Source organism: Myotis myotis, unplaced genomic scaffold, assembly GCF_014108235.1.
Source record: "Myotis myotis isolate mMyoMyo1 unplaced genomic scaffold, mMyoMyo1.p scaffold_m19_p_16, whole genome shotgun sequence".
NCBI lineage: Eukaryota > Metazoa > Chordata > Mammalia > Chiroptera > Vespertilionidae > Myotis > Myotis myotis.
In genome coordinates this window covers 29,587,740-29,609,407 of record NW_023416320.1, presented here as the reverse complement: position 1 = coordinate 29,609,407, position 21,668 = coordinate 29,587,740, and the positions used below count along the sequence as shown (strand labels likewise).

General features: G+C 37.4%; 1 protein-coding gene across 7 annotated transcripts in view; it reads right to left on the bottom strand.

The window, feature by feature from the left end:
• Positions 1–21,459, bottom strand: part of LOC118670866 (syndecan binding protein) — a 28,349-nt gene extending 6,890 nt beyond the window's left edge. For 4 of the 7 annotated variants that reach the window (XM_036338310.1, XM_036338312.1, XM_036338314.1 and 1 more), the window contains exons 1-4: positions 21,343–21,459; positions 7,555–7,620; positions 3,567–3,645; positions 2,206–2,315 (exon numbers count right to left, since the gene is read on the bottom strand). In XM_036338310.1, the coding sequence (XP_036194203.1) occupies positions 2,206–2,315; positions 3,567–3,645; positions 7,555–7,605 (240 nt within the window). In that variant the 5' untranslated portion in view covers positions 7,606–7,620; positions 21,343–21,459. Of the gene's footprint in view, positions 1–2,205; positions 2,316–3,566; positions 3,646–7,554; positions 7,621–11,277; positions 11,425–21,342 lie in introns of those variants that run through there. The other 3 variants (XM_036338316.1, XM_036338317.1, XM_036338311.1) reach the window with 2 other exon arrangements.
• Between the last annotated feature and the right edge of the window lie 209 nt (positions 21,460–21,668).

Genomic DNA, 21,668 nt, shown 5'->3' with positions numbered 1-21,668 from the left:
TCTCCATGAAAAAAACAAAAAAAACAAAACTAAAACGAGTAACTTGAATATACTCAAGTTGTGGTTTCCCAAAAAGTAATCTGGAAATTATTTCCTTCAGATCGTTTGATTCATGCAAAAATGACCCTGGTTTTTATTTACCAATTCCTCAGGTCACTTCTTCCCACATTTATCACCTCAATGGAGTAAATGACTTCCTGTCTGCCTACTGCCTTCTGAATTCACTGCCATTTTTCATATGTACTTTGGCTTGCCTTCAACTCAAATGTATGATCCTAGAACTTAAAAGGCCATATTGCACTTTTGAAACTTATGCAATGTTTTCCAGAGGTTCTATTTTATATGTTCTGATCTTTGGCAAACTTCTTACCCCTTTAAAGTTTCTATAAAAGGGCAACGTTCTTACCTCAACAGTGCCATTGTGAGGATTAAAAGAAAAGGGCATGTTACGTGAGTGCTGCACACCACAAATATTATTTCTCATCCCCTTTAATAAACATCTGGGGATTAGCCAATGGTAGGCACAAACCAGACTGCCTTAGAATAGCAGGGACTTGTGCCAGGTACCATATTTCAAGTTTCTCATTGTTTTCAAGTTTTCTTGACCAAAATTGGTTTCTTATTTTTTTTAATTTTTTTTTTTATTGATTTTTAGCAGGGGTTCTCAACCTTCCTAATGCCGCGACCCTTTAATACAGTTCCTCATGTTGTGGTGACCCCCAACCATAAAATGATTTTCGTTGCTACTTCATAACTATAATTTTGCTACTGTTATGATTTGTAATGTAAATATCTGATATGCAGGATGTATTTTCATTGTTACAAATTGAACATAATTAAAGCATAGTGATTCATCACAAAAACAATATGTAATTATATATGTGTTTTCCGATGGTCTTAGGCGACCCCTGTGAAAGGGTTGTTCGACCCCCAAAGGGGTCGCGACCCACAGGTTGAGAAACGCTGGTTTTTAGAGAGGAAGGGTTAGGGAGAGAGAAACGTGATAAGCTGTCTCCTTCCTGCACTCCCCCTACTGAACCACAATTTTATGAAGAACTGCATCTTTTAAGGGAACACTATAAAGTTGTTATTGCTTCATATGAAGTTATATTTGTATATGTGTAGGGATAGACTGCGTAGTCAAGGGCGTAGGCAGTGCCAGGTAACAAAATATGTCTGTTAGCTCCAAACCCACCCTTCTAGACTCTACTTGGTGATGCTGGGGGTTGAACTGTGCAAATAACGTTTTGCTTTATCAGCGGGTTTCAGGTTAGCATCCATCACGTGAAGCACTAGAGGGAGGGAGACTGGAAGGCTGGAGGAGAGACAAGTGCTCTGTCTTGTTTGCTTCTGGGTACTGTCGTCATTGCCTGGTCCTAGAGCTTAACCCTGGTGGCAGCAGTTAATTCCATTTTCCAGAACTTACTGACACTCCCAGAACCGGCCTATTGCAACCTCTCAGAGGTACCAGCACTGCCTCTCCTCCAAGGTCTGAGGCCCGGCTCCCTGGAGCTCTTCTTCCCACACGCTTCTAGGTTCTGCTAACTCCAACCTCTTCCCTACGCTACCCCAATCCTAGGAGGTGGAACGACTTTCCACAATTATAATGATATTCCATTTTTGCTTTTTTCCATGCTTCAACCTCTTTGTCTAATTTCTTAAGTTATCGCTGATAAAATATCTACTGTGATTTGTTTCTACAAATGCACCCTAACTGATATAAGCAAGTTTGCAATAAATATTTGATAAATAAATATCAGGTATTTAATTGTGAGCAAATATGATAGACCTGTACTTCATAATGATTACTCAAGCAGCGGCTTAGTACTGTTTGTTATAAGAAGTTGCTAGAGAAGATGTAAGAGGCTACTATAATAATCTAGGGTAGAAGTATAGTATAGAAGCTCTGAATACGGTTATAGTAGGACTGGAATGGATCAAATTAACATAAGAAACATGCAGAAGACAAAGGAGAATGGACTAGTCAAGGCATCTGCTTGTTTAACTCCTAATAAATTAGAAAAGTGGGAAGAGCACAAAGGAAATGGACTACTTAGAAGTGATATTCAGAAGGGAGTCTAAAATTTCTGAGAAGAGAGGTCACTGTTAAAGTTATAAATCTGTGAGTTAACCACAAAGATGACAGCTTATATTTATGCGTAAAGTGTGATTTTATACAATTCAAAATTAGTTCACTATACATACCCCCTGAGTTGGTGCTCCAGGGACCATGGCCATATTTGCCTCTATTTCTTCTCCATTTAAACTGAGGCCCATGTAGTGAGAAAGCTCCGGATACAATTTAGGATAGAGATCTAATATAAATAAATGAGTGAATAAAGAAAAAAACATTATAATATTCAAAATGAAAACTGTTAGAATGGGCTTCTACTTAGGTTAATAATCTTAGGCTTCTAAAAATTCCCAAGGGTAGAAATAATTTTTCCAAATAAATTATCTTACCTTTCCTTTTTCTTAAAATAAACTGATTTGATGAGCAATTCTGTGAAAAACCACTGGTTCTCCAGTGGAGAATAACTGAGCAAGATGTCTACTTGTTGAGGCAGTTACTTTATAACATTTAATAAACATGGCTATGAAATAATTCAATTAAAATAAAATCGAACATTTTACATTGATTTAGTGTCATAGCATTTTAAGAATGTTAACAACGCCCTAACCAGTTTGGCTCAGTGGGTAGAGCGTCGGCCTGCGGACTGAAGGGCCCCAGGTTCGATTCCAGTCAGGGGCATGTACCTTAGTTGCGGGCACATCACCAGTAAGGGGTGTGCAGGAGGCAGCTGATCGATGTTTCTCTCTCATTGATGTTTCTAACTCTCTATCCCTCTCCCACTCTGTAAAAAAATCAATTAAAAAATATATTAACCACATTCCAATAAAATCTTGGAACCAGTATATTTAAATATTAACAGTGTTTAACTTGGTAGTAGAGGTAGGTACTATTTCCAAAAGATCCTTTGTACATGATTTATTTGTAACTTAATAAAATGGATTTTCTAAAAGAAACAAAGTTATAAATATTATGAGGCCACAAATATGTACTTAACACTCCTTTTGTATCTTGTCATATTTAGGGGTTCTCTCCTGAATCCCCACAAAATTAGAAGGAAAGGGGACCAAAGAGAAGGATATGGAGACTGAGTAGAGATTCTAGGAGTTGGGAAAGCCCCTCAACCCCCAAAGGGAGGCAAGGCAGTTGGACATTTCACAGCACCCCCTCCGCCCCCAAGACAGAAGACAGTTTAAGAGCAGCAATATGGGCACAGTCCACATAAATGCATCAATCTCAAGTTATGAACTTATGAGGGTTAAAATTTAATTAACTTAATTTCATTAAGCCATAAAACACATCTTCATATTCATAGTTCACTTTCTTGATTAAAGGTTTAGGCTTTGAAATAAACATTTTTTTTCTTCTTACTACTAGAGCTTTAACCACCAATTTTATGCTAAATAAAAAATTTTAAATCTTGGATTTCTTATTTCAAAGAAAGAAGGCTTAAAAATTTCTGTTTAAGGAGAATGAATCCAAAGTATAAACCTACTTCCATCTTGAGAGATGGGAGCAGATGCTTCAGACAAAATTGCTGGGTTGGCAGGGTTTGCAGAAAAGGCACTTTGAGCCTGAAAAAGAAAAGAAAATTCTAACAATGTCATATATGTACTTAAAATCTATATGTATAAAAGCCCAGCGACCCTTATAGCAGAACAACCAGAACAATTGGTCGCTATGATGTGCACTGACCACCAGTGAGCATACACTCAATGCAGGAGCTGCCCCCTGGTGGCCAATGCGCTCCCACAGCGGGAGCACTGCTCAGCCAGAAACCAGGCTCACAGCTGGTGAGAGCAGCAGCAGTAGTTAGGAGCCAGCAGGCGAGTGGTTAGGAGCAAGAGATCAGAATTACAAGAGGGTGCAGGCCAAGCTGAGGGACATACACGCCCCCCCTTCCTGTACACGAATTTCGTGCATCAGGCTTCTAGTTCTTATTTATAAGTTTAATTCATTATTCCCAAAAAGAAACTAAAACATTAAAGTTGTACTGAAGAAAGTTTAGTTTCAAACATTTCATAATATATTTTTTAAAGAAAATCTATAAAAATATTTTTCATATTCTAAATATGTAACACTATCATAAAAAACTTGACTAAGCATCATTCCACATAGTTTGCTGTAGCAAATTAATATAGTAATATTTTAAAAATGCATGACCACCCATTTTATATTTTCACTGTTCCTTTAAGAATTTCAAAATATTTTATCTGCATAAGAAAAAAAGCTCAATCATCCTATTTAATAAAGAGGGAATATGCTAAATGACTGCCCTGCCCTCAAAGATGGCAGCACCCACAGCCACAAGATGGCCGGCAGGGGAGGGCAGTTGGGGGCAATCGGGCTGGCAAGAGAGCAGTTAGATGTCGATCAGGCTGGCAGGCAGAAGTGGTTAGGGGCAATCAGGCAGGCGAGCAGTTGGGAGCCAGCAGTCCCGGATTGTGAAAGGGATCCCAGATTGGAGAGGGTGCAGGCAGGGCTGAGGGACACCCTCGCGCGTCCCCACACCACCCAGTGCACGAATTTCGTGCACTGGGCCTCTAGTATTCATATAAAAGTCATATCAGAAAAAGACCTACATATTTAAATATTTATTTTAAATATTAAGTTGCTAATATTTATTGTGGCATTTTCTACTGAAATAAACTTTATCTTCATTTTAACAAGTATAACAAGCAGCTACATTATACTAAATACAAAAATATTACAAAGTATGCAAAACATGTACTTTATCACTGACACAAAAAATGACAAGATAGCCTGGCCAGCACGGCTCAGTGGCTGAGTGTTGACTTATGAACCAGGAGGTCATGGTTCCATTCCCGGTCAGGGCACATGCCTGGGTTGCAGCCTCAATCCCCAGTGTGGGGAATGCAGGAGGCAGTCGATCAATGATTCTCTCTCATCATTCACATTTCTCTCTCTCCCCCCCCCACTCTCCCTCTCCCTTCCTCTCTGAAATCAATAAAAATATTTTTTTTAAAAATTATTCCTTTTTAGATTGGTTATTATTTTCTATTCTTTCATTCATTGCTACTATTCCTAAGGAATACTGAAATAAGAATATGTAAGAATATGTAGGGTGTGGCAAAAGTAGGTTTACAGTTCATATGGAAAATACAGTAATTAATAATATAAGAATAAACTTTTTGTGTACTCACAATTGTAAACCTATTTTTGCTCCATCCTGTATATAAAAAGTTCTCTGCAACCAAATATAATTATGTCATCTGGTATAATGAAAGATGGTACAAGAGCCTAAGGACTATGAGTCATTAAATGTACAAACTGTTTTTACACTCATTTGAAATCTCAAACTATTTAAAAGGGGCGCCCCCAACGAGCACAGTTTCTGCTGGGGCATGTTGTTTCTGTCATTACAGAAAGCATGTGGACAGACCATGCTTGTAAGCTACAATTGTCATTGTCCCCTCTGCTCACACATTAGAAAACTAAGTACTGGATCTCTGTGTCATTGTTTCTTAACAGCTTATTTTAGATAGGTACAGCAACCACAGGCTCCTGTTAAGAATTTGTAATGGATAGAGAGGTTCAGGAATTATATGATGTGGAAAGACACAGACTAATGGCTACTGTAAGAATAGTTTACTATATATGAACGGCCAGTTTACAGCTGCATTTTAGCTTTGCTGTGGTGTAAAAGGCCAGAAGATTAGAAAATAAATACCTTTGCAGGGGCATCTCAAGAACAAAAATAAACCTAAGTATGAATTACTGTGTAAAAAGAACTATACACACCACACACACACACACACACACTAAAACTGCCCAAGACTTTAGTAGTTAAGAATACTTCTAAATCCAGTGAGAATTAAAAAAACCAACTATATGTCCCCCTCTTTCCTCATTATTTTATCTCTAAGCAGTTTTTTGCTGGAAACATAAAAGGTCTTCTAATGGAAATCCCCACAGAATTTGCTGCTTCTTAATGTAGGTCAGCCTAATGTAGACTAGAGCCTTCTAACATTTGTCAATATGAACTCTTTCCTTCTTTTTCTGCTCTTTTCAAAATAAAAACCCTCTGCTCAAAGTCAACTATGGTTAATTTAGAGTTCAATAAAATGAAACGGAAAGGAAGAAAACAGATTCTTTCCGATCCATCTGCAAATCCTTATCACTTAATGCTGATGTCATTATTGGCTTCACTGTTATTCTTTGAAGGCTAAATATTTCAGATAAGGACTTTTCAAAAAGAAAATGTGTGTGTTCAGATGAACTTTGTGGAAATAAAAACCACATGAGAAAAACACTAACAAAAAATGAAGAAATGAGAGAGAGCATTTAAGATGACTGAACATGCCACTTAAAACTGAGGCATCAAAGCCTTGGCAGCTGAACAATGGATTTGAGAGATTTTACAAACCATACTTTAATATCCATAGTAGATCTATGATGAAAAATATGTTCACTGACCTCCCCACCACATTTAATTACATTACATTACTACAAGGTTAATAACTCAGGCACATATTTGTTACTATTACTGCCAAGGTTTTTTACTCTCAAAAGGCTAACAGTTTGTCTAAAAACACTTGTATTCTTCAAGTTGCTTAAGACTTCCCACAAGTATGAAATAAAATTTTTATGCTCATTAACTAATTATTAAGTAAATCTCACTTCACATAAACTGAGATCAAGGTCTCAAGTAAAATAATCTTTAGAGTAATAAGAAGCTTTGAAGTACCAAACAATTCAGAAAGAATATCATATTAAAAAGATTTTAGAAATAAAGTACAACAGGAGTTTGAGTTATCTTGTCAAAGCAATAAACAATAGCTGAAAAAATTCTAAGTTTGTAAGATATAAAATTGAAAGTAAACAGGAATCAAGATAGACTCACCCGTTTCAAAAAAGCATAATAAAAATTTACAAATAGAAAGACTTGATCCCCAAACTTTCTTAAGCAGAAACATGCCTCCAGAGCTAATACTTACATGAAGGATCACAGAAAGTTCTGACTTAATGAGATAATACTGTAATCTCTAACAGTTATTTAGAGCTCGAACGTGTGAAATGTCTGCTGCCTACATCTAAAAGGATATAGATCGCAACACTTTCCTTGTGCTTTCACATCACTATTCTTCTATAAGCAGCATGTATACTTCACTATTTCTGTAATTTTTAACTTCAGAGAGAAGAGAATTATTTTAAAGATTGATCAAAGCTGAAGATCCCAACATTCAAATTTTAACCAAAACTACAACATCAAAAAATTGGAGTGTATCTTACCAACTTAAGTATGCTGTATTTAAATTTTAGTCATGCCCACTAATTCACAAAATAAAAAGGAATAGCTAGCGTTTTTATAACTATGTAGTCTGCAATTAATAAACTGAAAAAAGTATATGATGCATGAACATGAACAAATACATCTATTCAAATTTCTTGCTCTGCTTTACCTGCAACTAAAATGCATGACGTAATATATGGGAAAAAGCACTCAAACAACTTAAACGTACCTGAATTACTTTGTCTACCTTCAGATCCTCAAGAGATGGGTACAGTGACATTTTTGCAGGATTTTTCTAAGGAAAAAACAAAGGAAAAGTTATATAATTTAATTCTCACCAAAACTTAAATAGTACCCGCAACTAGCAAAATACACATAAAATATGGGAAAATATGAACATCTAGGCTATATAAAAACTGCTTACTGATTAATGGCTACCAAACCTCCTCTCCCTCCTTACCACTACTATCAAACTATATCCAGAGACTTTAAACTTCCCTTCAAAAGTCCTTCATTTAAAAAGTTTAGAAAATCAGAAAGAAGGGTTATGTGATTTATCTAGCTTACCTATCTATAAAGCCTCTATCACAAGGGGAAAATACATATATACAGGGGTGGGCAAAAGGTTTACAGCTGTGAATACACAAAAGTTTATTCTTTTATTATTTATTATTGTATTAATACAACTGTAAACCGACTTTTGCCCACCCCAATATACAAATATATGTACAGTTGACCTCTCAAGGTCAACTTGTATTTCCATTTTCAGTTTGAAAACTGAATATGGGGAGGGCCGACTTAAGTTATATTCAGATTTCTTCTGCAAGAGTGGTCCGTGCGCCTAACACCCTTATTGATCAACGGTCAACTAACTGCATATAGAAAATACACTGCACACCAACTATTAACAGTTTTCTCTTCAGAAGACATGAACAAAATGGAGAGTAAGGACCTGAAGAATAAGAGGTAAATTTTTACATTTTAAATATTTCTATATTATTCAATTTTTTTTTTTAGTCACCATGAATTGTTTGTTGTTGTAGTATAAAACATTTTTAAAAAGTATTACAAGGATATATACTTTAAAGTTCTGTTTAGCTATTTTGAGATGAATACCTGGCACTTTCTTTAAACCCAATATAACAATATATCCTAAACTGTATAGGGTTTAACATAGGCTCTTGATCCGGTTACCAGTTTATTACCTTTCATATCCACATCCACCCATTACTGGCTGCTCTGTGGAAATGGAGACGGGCCCTTTACATATCTCTTTTCCCAGCTGGCAGCACTGTCAGTAGAGAACTGAAGGTACACTGGAGGAGAAATATTTTTTTCCAGCCAGGCTCCTTCAGTACCTGCTGGTAATTTAATACTATTTCTATTTTTAGTTCTGCCAGTAACCTAAAAGATTACATTTTACTTGTAAGAAATGAACTGTATCAGTGGTTCATTTCAAAACTCAATGAGTAGCCCGGCTGCTGCTGCGGCTCAGTGGTTGAGCATCAATTATAAACCAGGAGGTCATGGTTCAATTCCCGGTCAGGACACATGCCTGGGTTGCAGGCTCGATCCCCAGTATGGCAGGTGCAGGAGGCAGCCAATCAATGATTCCCTCTCAACACTGATGTTTCTATTTCTCTCCCTCTCCCTTCCTGTCTGAAATCAATAATATTTAAAAAAAAAAAAAACAACTTGAGTAATTATTCTAAATTTTCTCCCATACAAGTTTTTTTTTTTTCAAATATTAACTGAAGTTATCTGACAAACTCTGAGATAACTCACATACCAACACACTCAAGCCAAGAAGAGAAATGGGTATTTCAGATTTTTGTTGTTGTTTATGTATTGCTGGATCTGGTTTGTTAATACTTCGTTGAGACTTTTGCCTCTATGTTCATCAGGTATATTGGCCTATAACTTTCTTCCATTGTAGCGTCTTTATCTGGTTTTGTAATTAAGATAATATTGGCCTCATAAAATGAACTTGGGAGTCTTCCTTTCTCTTGAATTTTTTTTGAATAGTTTGAGGATAGGTGTTAATTCTTCTTTGAATGTTTGGTAAAATTCACGTGTGAACCATTCTGGTCTAGGACTTTAATTTGTTAGGAGTTTTTTTTTATTACTGCTTCAATTTCAATAATTGAAATCTGTCTACTCATATTTTCTGCTTTCTGATTCAGTTTTAGAAGACTGTATGTTTCTAGGAATTTATCCATTTAGTCCAAATTGTCAAATTCATTAGCATATAGTTTGTAATATTTTCTTGCAACCCTTTATATTTCTTTGGTGTCTCTTATTCTCTTCTTTCATTTCTGATTTTATTTTGGTCCTCTCTCTTTTCTTTCTTGATGAGTCTGATTAAAGGTCTGTCAACATTGCCCTAGCCTGTTTGGCTCAGTGAACAGAGCATTAGCCTGTGGATTGAAGGGCCCCGGGTTCAATTCCGGTTAAGGGCACATGCCCAGGTTGTAGGTGCAATCCCCAGTAGGGGGCATGCAGGAGGCAATCAATGATTCTCTCTCAACACTGATGTTTTTTTCTCTCTCTCTCCCTTCCTCTCTGAAATCAATAAAAAATATATTTTAAAAAAATGTTTGTCAACATTATCTTTTCAAAGAACCAGCTCTTGGTTTCACCAATCCTTTGTATTGTTTTATAGACCCCATTTCACTTATTTTTGTTCTGATCTTTATTATTTCCTGTCTTCTACTCACTTTGGGCTTTTGTTGCTGTTATTTTTCTAGTTCCTTGAAATGCCAAGTTAGTTTGAGGTTTTTCTTGTTTCTTAAGATAGGCCTGTAATGCTATCCATTTCTTCCCAGGACTGCTTTCACCATGTCCCACAGATTTGGGGTTGTTGTATTCTCATTTTCATTTGTTTCCAGGTATCATTTGACTTCTTCCTTGATCTCACTGTTAACCCATTCATTATTTAGTAACATATTATTTAGCCTCCATGTCTTTGTGTTTTTCAGTATTTCTCTTGTGATCAATTTCTAATTTCATACCATTATGGTCAGAGAAGATGCTTTGTGTCCTATCATATGATCTGTCTTAGAAAATGTTCCATATGCCCTTGAAAAGAATGTGTATTTTGCTGCTTTGGAATGAAATGCTCTAAAGATATCAATTAAGTCAATCTGATCTAGTGTGTCACTTAAGACCACCATTTCCTTGTCCTTGGTAGTCTGTCTGGAAGATCTACCCATTGATGTCAATGGGGTGTTAAAATGCCTTAGTGTAACTGATTACTGTAAATCTTTCCTTTTATGTCCATCCAGATTTGCTTTACATATTTAGGTGCTTCTATATTGGGTAAAGAAATGTTTATAGGGGTTATATCTATCATTAGGTACTGTCATTCTTTGTCTCTTACCATAGCCTTTGTTTTAAAGTCTATTTTGTCTGATATAAGAACTGCTACCCCAGCTTTTTTTCCCCATTCCGTTAGCATAAAGTAACTTTCTTCATACCTTTAAGTCTGAGTGTATCTTTCATTCTGAGGTATGTCTCTTCTCGACAGCATATATGGGTCTTGTTTTCTTAACCATCCAAGTCTTTTGATTGGAGCATTTAAGCCATTTACACTTAAGGAGATTACTGATAGGTATGTACTTGTATCTTTTAACTAGTCCTCTTCTCCTTTTAACATTTCCTGCAATACTAGTTTGGTAGTAACAAACTACTTTAGCTTTCTCTTGTCTGGGAAGCTCTTAATTTCTCCATCAATTTTAAATGATAGCCTTGCTGACTAAAGTAGTCTTGGTTGCAGGTACTTGCTTTTCATCACTTTAAATATTTCATTGCAATCCCTTCTGGCCTGAAATGTTTCTGTTGAGAAATCAGCTGACAGTAATGGGAGCTCCCTTGAAGGTAAGTAACTGTCTTTATCTTGCTGTTAAGTTTCTCTCTTTGACTTTAACCTTTGCCATTTTCAATTATGATATACCTTGCTGTGGCCCTCTTTGGGTTCACTTTATTTGGGACTCTCTGTGCTTCCTGGACTTGTGTGAAGTCACAAGGTTAGGGAAGTTTTCAGTCATTATTTCTTCAAATAGGTTCATGATTCCTTACATTCTCTCTTCTTCTCATACCCTGATGATGCAGATATTATGGTTCATGTGGTCCTAAAGGCATTCATTATGTTAAGTGAAATAAGTCACATGAAGACGAATACTATATAATCTCACTTATATGTGAAAAATAAAAAACAACAACAAAACTAAACTTATAAATACACTGGTGGTTGCCAGAGACAGGAGTAAGGAATGGACAAAATGGGTGAAAGGGGTCAAAAGGTATAAAATTCCAGTTATAAGATAAATAAGTACTGGAGATGTAATATATGGCATGATAACTATAGTTAATACTGTACTGTATATTTAAAGTTGCTAAAAGAGTGCATCTTAAAAGTTCTCATCACAAGAAAAAATTTGTAATTAAGTGCAGTGATAGATGTTATCAAGACCTACTGTGGTAATGCAAATATTGAACCACTATGTTGTACACCTGAAACTAATATAAGTCAATTATTCCTGAATTTCAAAAATAAAGGAAAATTTTTAACAGCCCAAGTTCTAGCTCCAGCTCTGCCACCAACTTAATTTGCTTTCCAGTGTCTCAGCTTAAAGTTTGATCTAGTAAATCAACATATCTTTTCTGTAAGGTAGAAAAGTTAGGACACACTTGCTTTTTTAAAAAAAATCTTCTATAAGCTAATTGCTTTAACTCCTCAACAGCAAAGTGCTTAAACATTCTATTCCCATAAATCATTTTCACAGGAATCCAGGATGTCAAATTATTCCCTATTTAAACATAGGAGTAACCTATTAGCTTCAATTAGTGCAAAAATAAAACGGTACAAAATCTTTTTAATTTGTACAGGAAATAATGGAAATGCATACCGGGGTAGTAACCTAAAGTACAACCATAAACCATCTTAAGATCCTAAAACAGTCACCCTTCAGTTTGTATTGCCCAAAGTACTGCCTCCTCTTCCAAGAAGGTAAAGTGTAGAGATACCATGTTTGTAGCTGTTTTTTCTAAAAAGTATTCATTGAACACAGCAGAGAATTTAGAATTTTTCACCCAGGATGGCAGTGAGAAAACTGAAAGAGGAAGACATTTATTAGACAAGTCAGAAGATGAACACAAAGAGACAAGGAGATATATTCTAGACTCTTATGATGAGAAAAATAATCATATAAATATAAAAATATGAGTTTCCATGTGGCAAAAGCCTAAAATTGAAATTCCTCAAACTTAAAAATCATTACATAAACAATATAGCTTTAATAAAAGAAATATGGTTTTTCATTCAGACAGTCATTCAGAAGGAATGACTTTATCATGCAATATTCTGAAACAAGTCCCTGGGATCTGTTTTACTTAAAGTGGGACAGGTTAGTAAGAAACTAGGAATGTTCCCAGGCAAGTGGAATGAGAAAACTGAGGCTGAGCAATTAACAGTTGGCTAATAAATCACAAAACTACATCCCCCCTAACCAAAGATGTCTAAGAGCAGGTGGTCTAAATCTATTCTCCCAAACCAAAGATATCTAAGCGCCAGTGATTTAAATAACCTTAGTCAGAAAGATAGATAACAACAACAACAACAACAACAAAAACACACAATTAGAGTCAGTCTAATCCAAGATAGAGGTAAAACTAACCAGAGAATGACCCCTGATCCCACTATATGCTCATTTTTATACGCCAGCAGACTAACCTACACATCAGGAAATCTAATGAACATTCTGTTGAGATCCTCTCCTGGGACCGCCCATAATATTCCTGCCTATAGAAACCCACACATCTAAGAAACACAGTGCACTCTCTTCTTTGAGCACAGCCTCACCCACTCTGCTGTTTCTATGCTAAGCTAAGTGCTAAGAGTCCCCATGAAGCTTGCACCCAGGGAAGAAATACACAGTGGCAGCTTGTGCTGGAGTTACCCCCTAATCATGTCTCCAGGGACCATTCCTTCACCTCACTAAGCTAGGTCTTTAAATAAACTTACTCTCACTTTCACCTAGAGTTGTGTCTTAAATTTTTTCCTGCATGAGTCAAGAACCTGGAGGTCACCTGACACATGAAAGGTGTCAGATGTTGCCGGGGCAAGGCCAGCAAGGAAGCGGTAGGGTACCATCTTCTTCAATCTTTTATATTTGTGCAGCAAAATTTACTTGATATGACTTGTAAGTGGCCAAATGAAGGCGATGTTCAAACAAGGTGAGTAAAAGAAATCAGTAGAGATATTCTTAAAAACCTATTGCACTTATTATTCTAATTGATGTTGATAAAAAGTATAAATGAAAATTACTTGCAAATATAGAACACACAACATGATCATCCTCTCAATAAAATCATGTGCCATTAAAGTTTGCAAAAGTACTGCATTTTGACAATTCAAGTAGAAAAATTACCAGATAGTAATGTCAGAACCTATTAGAGATTTATTTGAAATCTAGAATTAGTATATTATTTTGACAACTGAGTACATAAAGAACCAAAAGTAATATAAGCTAGAACATATTAGAGATGTATGTAGAATTGTATTTATAAGATGTATATGCTCCAAATTCACTCATGACAGTTGAGCAATTAGCTGTACTCAAAAGACGTCGCCCATTTCAGCTAGAGATAACTTCAAAACCAGAAAAATCCTATATAATAAAAGGCTAATATGCAAATTGATCAAACAGCAGAACGACTAGGGGCAGACGCCCAATGTAGGAGCTGCCTCCTGGTGGTCAGTGTGCTCTCACAGAGGGAGTGCCACTCAGCCAGAAACCGGCCTCACGGCTGGCGAGCACAGTGGCAGGAGCCTCTCCTGCGTCCACAGCAGTCAAACATCCCCCGAGGGCTCCCGGACTGCAAGAGGGTGCAGGCAGGCTGAGGAACCCCCTCCCCGAGTGCATGAATTTCGTGCCCCGGCCTCTAGTTTATAATAAAAATCTGGGTTTCTTCTGCTCAGACTGTTACTAATTTTTTTTTTTACTATCTCTTTATTTTCACTTCTGCAAAATTATTCATAAAATGGCCTAAAGTATTTTTTTAAATGTTCAATGGACCACAATGGTAAACAGTGATGGCTGTGTTTTCTAATGTATTGAGAATTAATAAGCATTCAGATGGCTCATATATAGTGTCAAAGAACATGTATACTTCGATAAAGTCCTAAACGGTCATCTAGAGCAATGTTTATTAAATGTGTCTAAGCATCAGATCAGAATTACCTGGGCACTAGTTAAAATAGTTCCCAGGCTGACACATATTTCATGGAGGAACAGTGGAACTCTTCCTTTTAATATGTCATATAAAGTCTACTCTGAGAAGAATTTCATTTTATCTAAAAGATTCTATTTCACACCTACTGAACTGGCAAAAATCCAGTTTGACAACATTCTCTGATAATAAGGCTTAAAGAAACACATGCACATTACACATGAAAGTGCAAACTAGTATAATTTTCATAGAAAGTGACATTGCAACATCTACCAAAATTATAAATGCAAATACCCTCCAATCCAGCAATATCACTTCAGGTCTTTAGTCTACAAATATATTTGCACATAAAGTGACATATGTTGAACTTTATTCACTGAAGCACTGACTGTAATAGCAGAACACAAGAAATAGAAGAGGAAGTTCTATATACACTATATTGAAAGAGGTTCAATATATTATCATTAACTGGAGAGAAAAGCATGATTTACAGCACTGTACTATAAATATGCGAACAATTGTGTTAAGAAACTAGAAAAAGAGTACCAACTAAACCCAAAGCTAGCAGAAGGAAATAAGATTAGAACAAAGATAAATGAAATAGAGAATTGAGAAAATTGATGAAACCAAAGTTGGTTCTTTAAAAAAATTAACAAAATTGATAAACTTTATCTAGATGGACTAAGAAATAAACAGAGAAAACTCAAATACTAAAACTGGAAATGAAAGTGGTAAATTTATATGGACTCTATAGAAATCAGAAGGATTACTAGAGAGTACTATGAACAACTAACTATATGCCCCCAAAACCACATAACCTAAATGGACAAATTCTTAGAAACAAAACCTACCAAGACTAAATCACAAATAAACATAAAATCTGAATAGACCTATAACTAGTGAACAGATGCAGTCAGTATCACAATCTCCCAACAAAGAAAAGCCTTGGACCCAATGGCTTCACTGATGAATTCTACTAAACATTTAAAAAGAGTTATTATCAATCCTTCTCAAAATTTTGCTAAAAAAATGAAGAGGAGGGAACATGTCCTAACTCACTCTACGAAGATAGCATTACCTTGATATCAAGGCTAGAACAAAGGTACTGTAAGAATACTACAAAATTCCTTGTGAACATTGATGAAAAACCCTTAACAAAATATTAGCAAACAGAATTCGACAGCACGTTAAAAGAATTACACAGCTATATATCTTTAGCAAGTAGGATTTATTCCTGTAAGAGCAGGATCATTCAACATGTGAGATGATCAAAATAGTATGTCATATCAACAAAAGGATGGGGGGAAAACCACATGATCATTTCAATTGATGCAGAAATAGCATTTGATAAAACTCAACAATCTTTTATAATAAAAACACTCAACAAAATGGAAATAGAGGGAAATTACTTCCACATAATAAAAGCCATATATGAAAAATCCAAAGCAAACCACACTCAATGGTGAGAGGCTGAATACTTTTAAGATCAGGAACAAGGCAAGGAGGCACACTTTCACGACTTCTATTCAACAGAGTTCTAGCCACAGCAATTAGACAAGAAAAGAAAGAAAAGGAGAAAAGAAAGGCATGCACATTGGGAAAGAAGTAAATTATCTGTTTACAGATGATATGATCATCTATGTTAGGGTATAGAAAACCCTGGATTACATACATACACATACACACACACACACACACACACACACACACACAGCTGTTAGAATAAACAAACTCAGCTGGATACAGTCAACGCACAAAAATCAGTTGCATTTCTATACATAAACAATAAGCAATCTAAAAATTACAAAAACAATTCCATTTACAATAGCATCAAAAATAAAATACTTAGATTCAACAGAGTTCTAGACACAGCAATTAGGCAAGAAAAGAAAGAAAAAGAAAAAAGAAATAAAGGCATCCACATTGGAAAAGAAGTAAAAATTATCTGTTTACAGATAATACGATCTTCTATATTTAAGGTATAAAAAACCCTGGACTACACACACACACACACCAGTTGCATTTCTATACATAAACAATGAGCTATCTGAAATGGAAATTACAAAAACTATTTCATTTACAAGAGCATCAAAAAATAAAATACTTAGGAATTAATTTAAAGAGGTGAAAGAATTGTACAATGAAATCCGCAAAGCAATGCTGAAAAAAATTAAAGAAAATATAAATAAATGGAAGCACATCCCATGTTCATCGATTAAGGCTTGGTATTGTTAAAATATCAACACTAGCCCAAATGATCTACAGATTCAATGCAATCTTTATAAAAATCTCCATGACTTTTTTTTCAGAAATAAAAAAAGCCAAAATCATATGAAATTTTAGGGTATTCCAAGTCCCCAAAACAATGTTGAAAAATAACAACACTGGAGGATCACACTTCCTGATTTCATAATATACTATAAAACTACAATAATAAAAACAGTATGGTACATATTGGCATAAAGACAAATACACCAATGGAAGAGACCAGAGAGCCTAGAGATAAGCCCTCAGATATTTGGTGAATTGATTTTTGACAAAGGTGTCAAGACCATTCAATGAGAAAAAGACAAGACTTTACAACAAATGATGCTGGAAAAACTGGATATACCAGGTGTACCGGTTAATAATGAGGATTTTTTTCAATAGATGGAGTTACACATATGTTGACATATATGCGATTTGATATGTATGCTATTTTGCTGTGTTGACAGCAAGCTTCAAAACTTCATGTCAAATTTGCTGAAGGTGTTAACACCATAGATATTTTTACGCTTAAAAATGTCAAATTTTGTGCCAAAAAAAGAGCATTTGCAGGAAGTTTTAATTCATTATTTTGAAGAAAAAGTTATCATATACTTCGGGAAGCTTACGGTGAACATGCTCCATCTTAAGATACTTGTGAACGCTGGTTTAAACGCTTTAAAAGTGGTGATTTCAATGTGAAAGACAAAGGATGTCCAGGTCAACCGAAAAAATTTGAAGACCAACAATTACAAGCATTATTGGATGAAGATGGGTGTCAAACTCAAAAAAAACTTGAAGATTAAAGGTTGCTCAGCAAACAATTTCCAATCATTTACAAGCAATGGGAAAGATTTTTTTTTAATATATTTTATTGCTTTTTACAGAAAGGAAGGGAGAGGGATAGAGAGTTAGAAACATCAATGAGAGAGAAACATTGATCAGCTGCCTCCTGCACACTCCCTACTGGGTATGTGCCCGCAACCAAGGTACATGTCCTTGACCGGAATCGAACCTGGGACCCTTGAGTCCACAGGCCGACGCTCTATCCACTGAGTCAAACCGGTTAGGGCAATGGGAATGATTTTAAAAGAAGGAAAATGGGTGCCACATCAAGTGAACAAAAGACAAAAGGAAAACCAAAAATTCATCAGTAAAATGCTGCTTCAACAGCACGAAAGAAAGTCTTTTTTGCATCAAATTCTGACTGGTGATGAAAAGTGGATTTATTTTGAGAATCCCAAATACACAAAATCATGAATTGATCCAGTCAACCATCAACATCGACTGCAAGGCCAAATCGCTTCGGAAAGAAGACAATGCTCTGCGTTTGGTGGGATCAGGAAGGTGTGGTGTATTGTGAGTTTCTAAAACCAGGTGAAACCGTTAATACTGATCACTACTGACAACAAATAATCAATTTGAACCAGCTTTGATCGTGAAATGACCAGCATTGCCAGAAGACACGGCAAAGTAATTTTGCTTCATGATGACTCACCATCACACACTTCAAAACTAGTTAAAGACACGTTAAAAGGTCTTGCCTGGGAAGTATTGACCCACCCGCTGTATCCACCAGACCTTGCTCCTTCAGATTACCACTTGCTCTGAGCGATGGCACACGCACTTTCAGAGAAGCACTTCAAAACGTATGAAGTGGAAAATTGGGTCTCTGAATGGTTTGCCTCAAAACAAAAGTTCTATTGGGACGGTATCCACAAATTACCTGAAAGATGGGGGAAATGTGTAGCTAGTGATGCACATTACTTTGAATAAAGCACTTTTGATTTTTCTCTTGAAATTATCGTGTTTTCTTTGATTACAAAATCCGCCATTATTAACCGTTACACCTAGGACACTTTCAAAACAATGAAGGTGGATCCTTACCTAACACCATATAAAAAAACTAACTCAGAATGCATCAAGAACCTAAATATAAGACCTAAAACAATAAAACTCTTAGAAGATAACATAGGACAAAAGATTCACAATGACTTATTGGATATGACACCAAAAGCATAGGTAATAAAAGAAAAAGGAGACATATTGGGCTTCATGAAAATTTTTCCATTTTGTGCAGCAGAAGGCACTAACAACAGAATACAATGGCAATCCACAGAATGGGAGAAAATATTTGCAAATCATATATATGATAAGGGAGTAATATCCAGGATATCTGGAGAACTCCTAAAACTCAACAAAAAAACAAAATTGTCAAAAAAGTCAAATACTCATTTGTCCCAAGAAGATACAGAAATGACGAATAAGGGCCTGAAGATACTCAACATCACCAATCACTATGGAAATGCAACGTTGGTGGGAGTATAAATTGCTACAGCTGCTATAGAAAACGATATGACAGTTCTTCAAACAATTAAAAATAGAATTATCATGCAATCCAGCAATTCCACTTTTGGGTATATACCTGCAAGGTCTGAAGGATTACTTGTACACCTATGTTCATAGCAGCATTATTCACAATTGCTCACACTTACAAGCAACCCAAGTGTCCATGGAAGGATGAACGGATAAGCATAATGTGGCATATACGTACCATAAAATATTAGTCAACCTTAAAAGGGAAGGAAATTCTGCAATATGCTACCACATGGATGAACCTTGAGGACATCTAAGTGAAAGAAGACATCACAAAAAGACAAATACTCTATGACTCCACTTATATGAGGTGATTAGTCAAAATCCTAAGGACACAAAGTAGAATGGCTGATGTCGGGGCTGAGGGAATGGGAAATTAGTTTCATGGGTATAGACTAGAGCTTCAATTTTACAGGTGAAGAAGTTCTGGGGATGGATGGTGGTGGTGATAGTTGCCCGGTATCAATGTATTTAATACCACTGAACTGTACACTTAAAAATGGTTATCTTTATGTTACAATGTATTTTCCCACAATAACAAAAAATGGAATGAAATGGAAGGGGTGGAAATACATTTGTACATAGGTACAAAATATCCCCGAATAAATACCTAAGAAATGCAAAATGGTTGGCTCCTACAGAAAGGGATTATGGTTGGCTGGGGAACCTAAATGGGAGACTATATACCATTGCTTAACTTTATTGCTTAACTTTCAGTCACGTTGTTGCTTACCTCCTCAAAAACGAATTGTACAAAAAATATTTGCAGCAATTAGAAAGAAATTAAAACGTACTAATATAACTATTACTGGGTGTAGGAAGTATTTTTAAAAGTTGTTTGGGGGAATCTTTCTTTTTTTAAACTCTTGGCATATACTACCTTAAAAAGGTACCTAATCTGGCGAAAACAGGGGGAAAAAATAGTTGAGTCATGTTCCGGTTAAGGAAGTGGTTTTTTTTCTTTTTAATTGAACAGTACACATTTGAGTGTACTTAGCCAACTATTAGGAAATTCTCCCTCCTTGGGTCATGATTTTTTTACATCCTTATAATGCACAAACAACTAAAAATGAATGTTGCCTAAGTTATACTTAGGTAAATGCAGTGACTATTTCCTGAACCTTTAAAAAGACGTTTCACTTCCTTATTTTTATTTTGTGGCACAAGTCATTTGATGTATTTTATCCACCACGAGGAAAGTGATTTACAGAACTAAGCTGGTAGCAGAGACAATAAAATTAAAAAACAAAACACGTTTTTTTACTGTCTACCCACAACCGCAAATAAAAACTAAAGGCGACAAATTTGAGTTTAAATGAATCACGTCTACATATATGAGATGAAGCGAACCGACTGCAGCTGTTTTTCAACGTCATTTTCCTTTTCAACCAATTGTGTGTGTTTTCTTTGAAGCAAGTGAATGTTGAGAGTGTGGTAAACCAAACGGACTTTCTAAGTAATGGGCTTACATAATGGAAAAATGACAGTAACGTGCCTGCGGATAATGCATCCAGGCGAGAGGAACCGAGAAGCTCCCTTCAGTAAAGCCGGCGCACACCGGGAGACTCGGGATGAAATAATCCCATGAGCGAAAGGGAAAGGTCCCTTCGCCCCAGGAAATCCTGCCCGAAAGCTCTGAGTCAGACCTCGGGGACACTTCCCGGAACACACCCGGCAGGAGCCCGGCTCCCTTTCTTCCAGCACCGCCTCCCCCGCCCCGCCAACCCCCATCGGGGCTGCGCCCTCGGCAAACACCCCTCCTCCCGTCCGGCGCCGCGACCAGCCCCGCGGAGGTGAGAAAGCTCAGCCCCCAGGCCCGCGCCTCGTTCTCCTCCGACAGGAACAGAGTCGAAAGGGACCGGAATGAGACAGTCCCCGAGCTGCAGCTCGGTCCCCGGCCCCGTCTCCCCGCCCGGCCGGGTCAGGACCCCGAAACCCACAGGGGCGCGGGCAGGCGGAGCGCGCAAACTTCCCCTCCATCCGGCCGGCTGAGCGCGCAGAGGGCGCGGAGCCCAGCGCGGCGAGGGCGTCGCCGCCGCCGCCTCCCGAAAACCGTGGCGACCCGGACGGTCTCCGCTAAGTGACCCGGGGTCCCCACGCCTCTGCCCACGTCCCCGCGCCCGGGACGCGGCGTGAGCGCCCCTCCGTCCCCGCCAGGGCTGCTTACCGAGGCCGCAGGGAACCGCTGGCCGCTGCCCCCGGTCACTAGCACCGACTTCCCCAGCCCGAGGGAAGAAAAGCCGCGCGCGCCGGAGGACCGCCCCCGAGGCGCGTCACGGCGCCGCCCCCGCCTTCCGCCCGCGCAGGCGCGCGGCGCCCGGTCAGGTGACCCGTTCCCTTGGTAACGGGGCAGCTGGGTGGCGGGGTGAGCAGGGTCCGGTGCGGAGCTATCCGGGGGTTGGGGAATGTAGAGCCTCCCCGCTGCCGCCGTTTAAGCTCATCACCTTCTCCACCCCGACAATCGTTAGTTTGTGCCCAGGGGCCAGGTGCCAC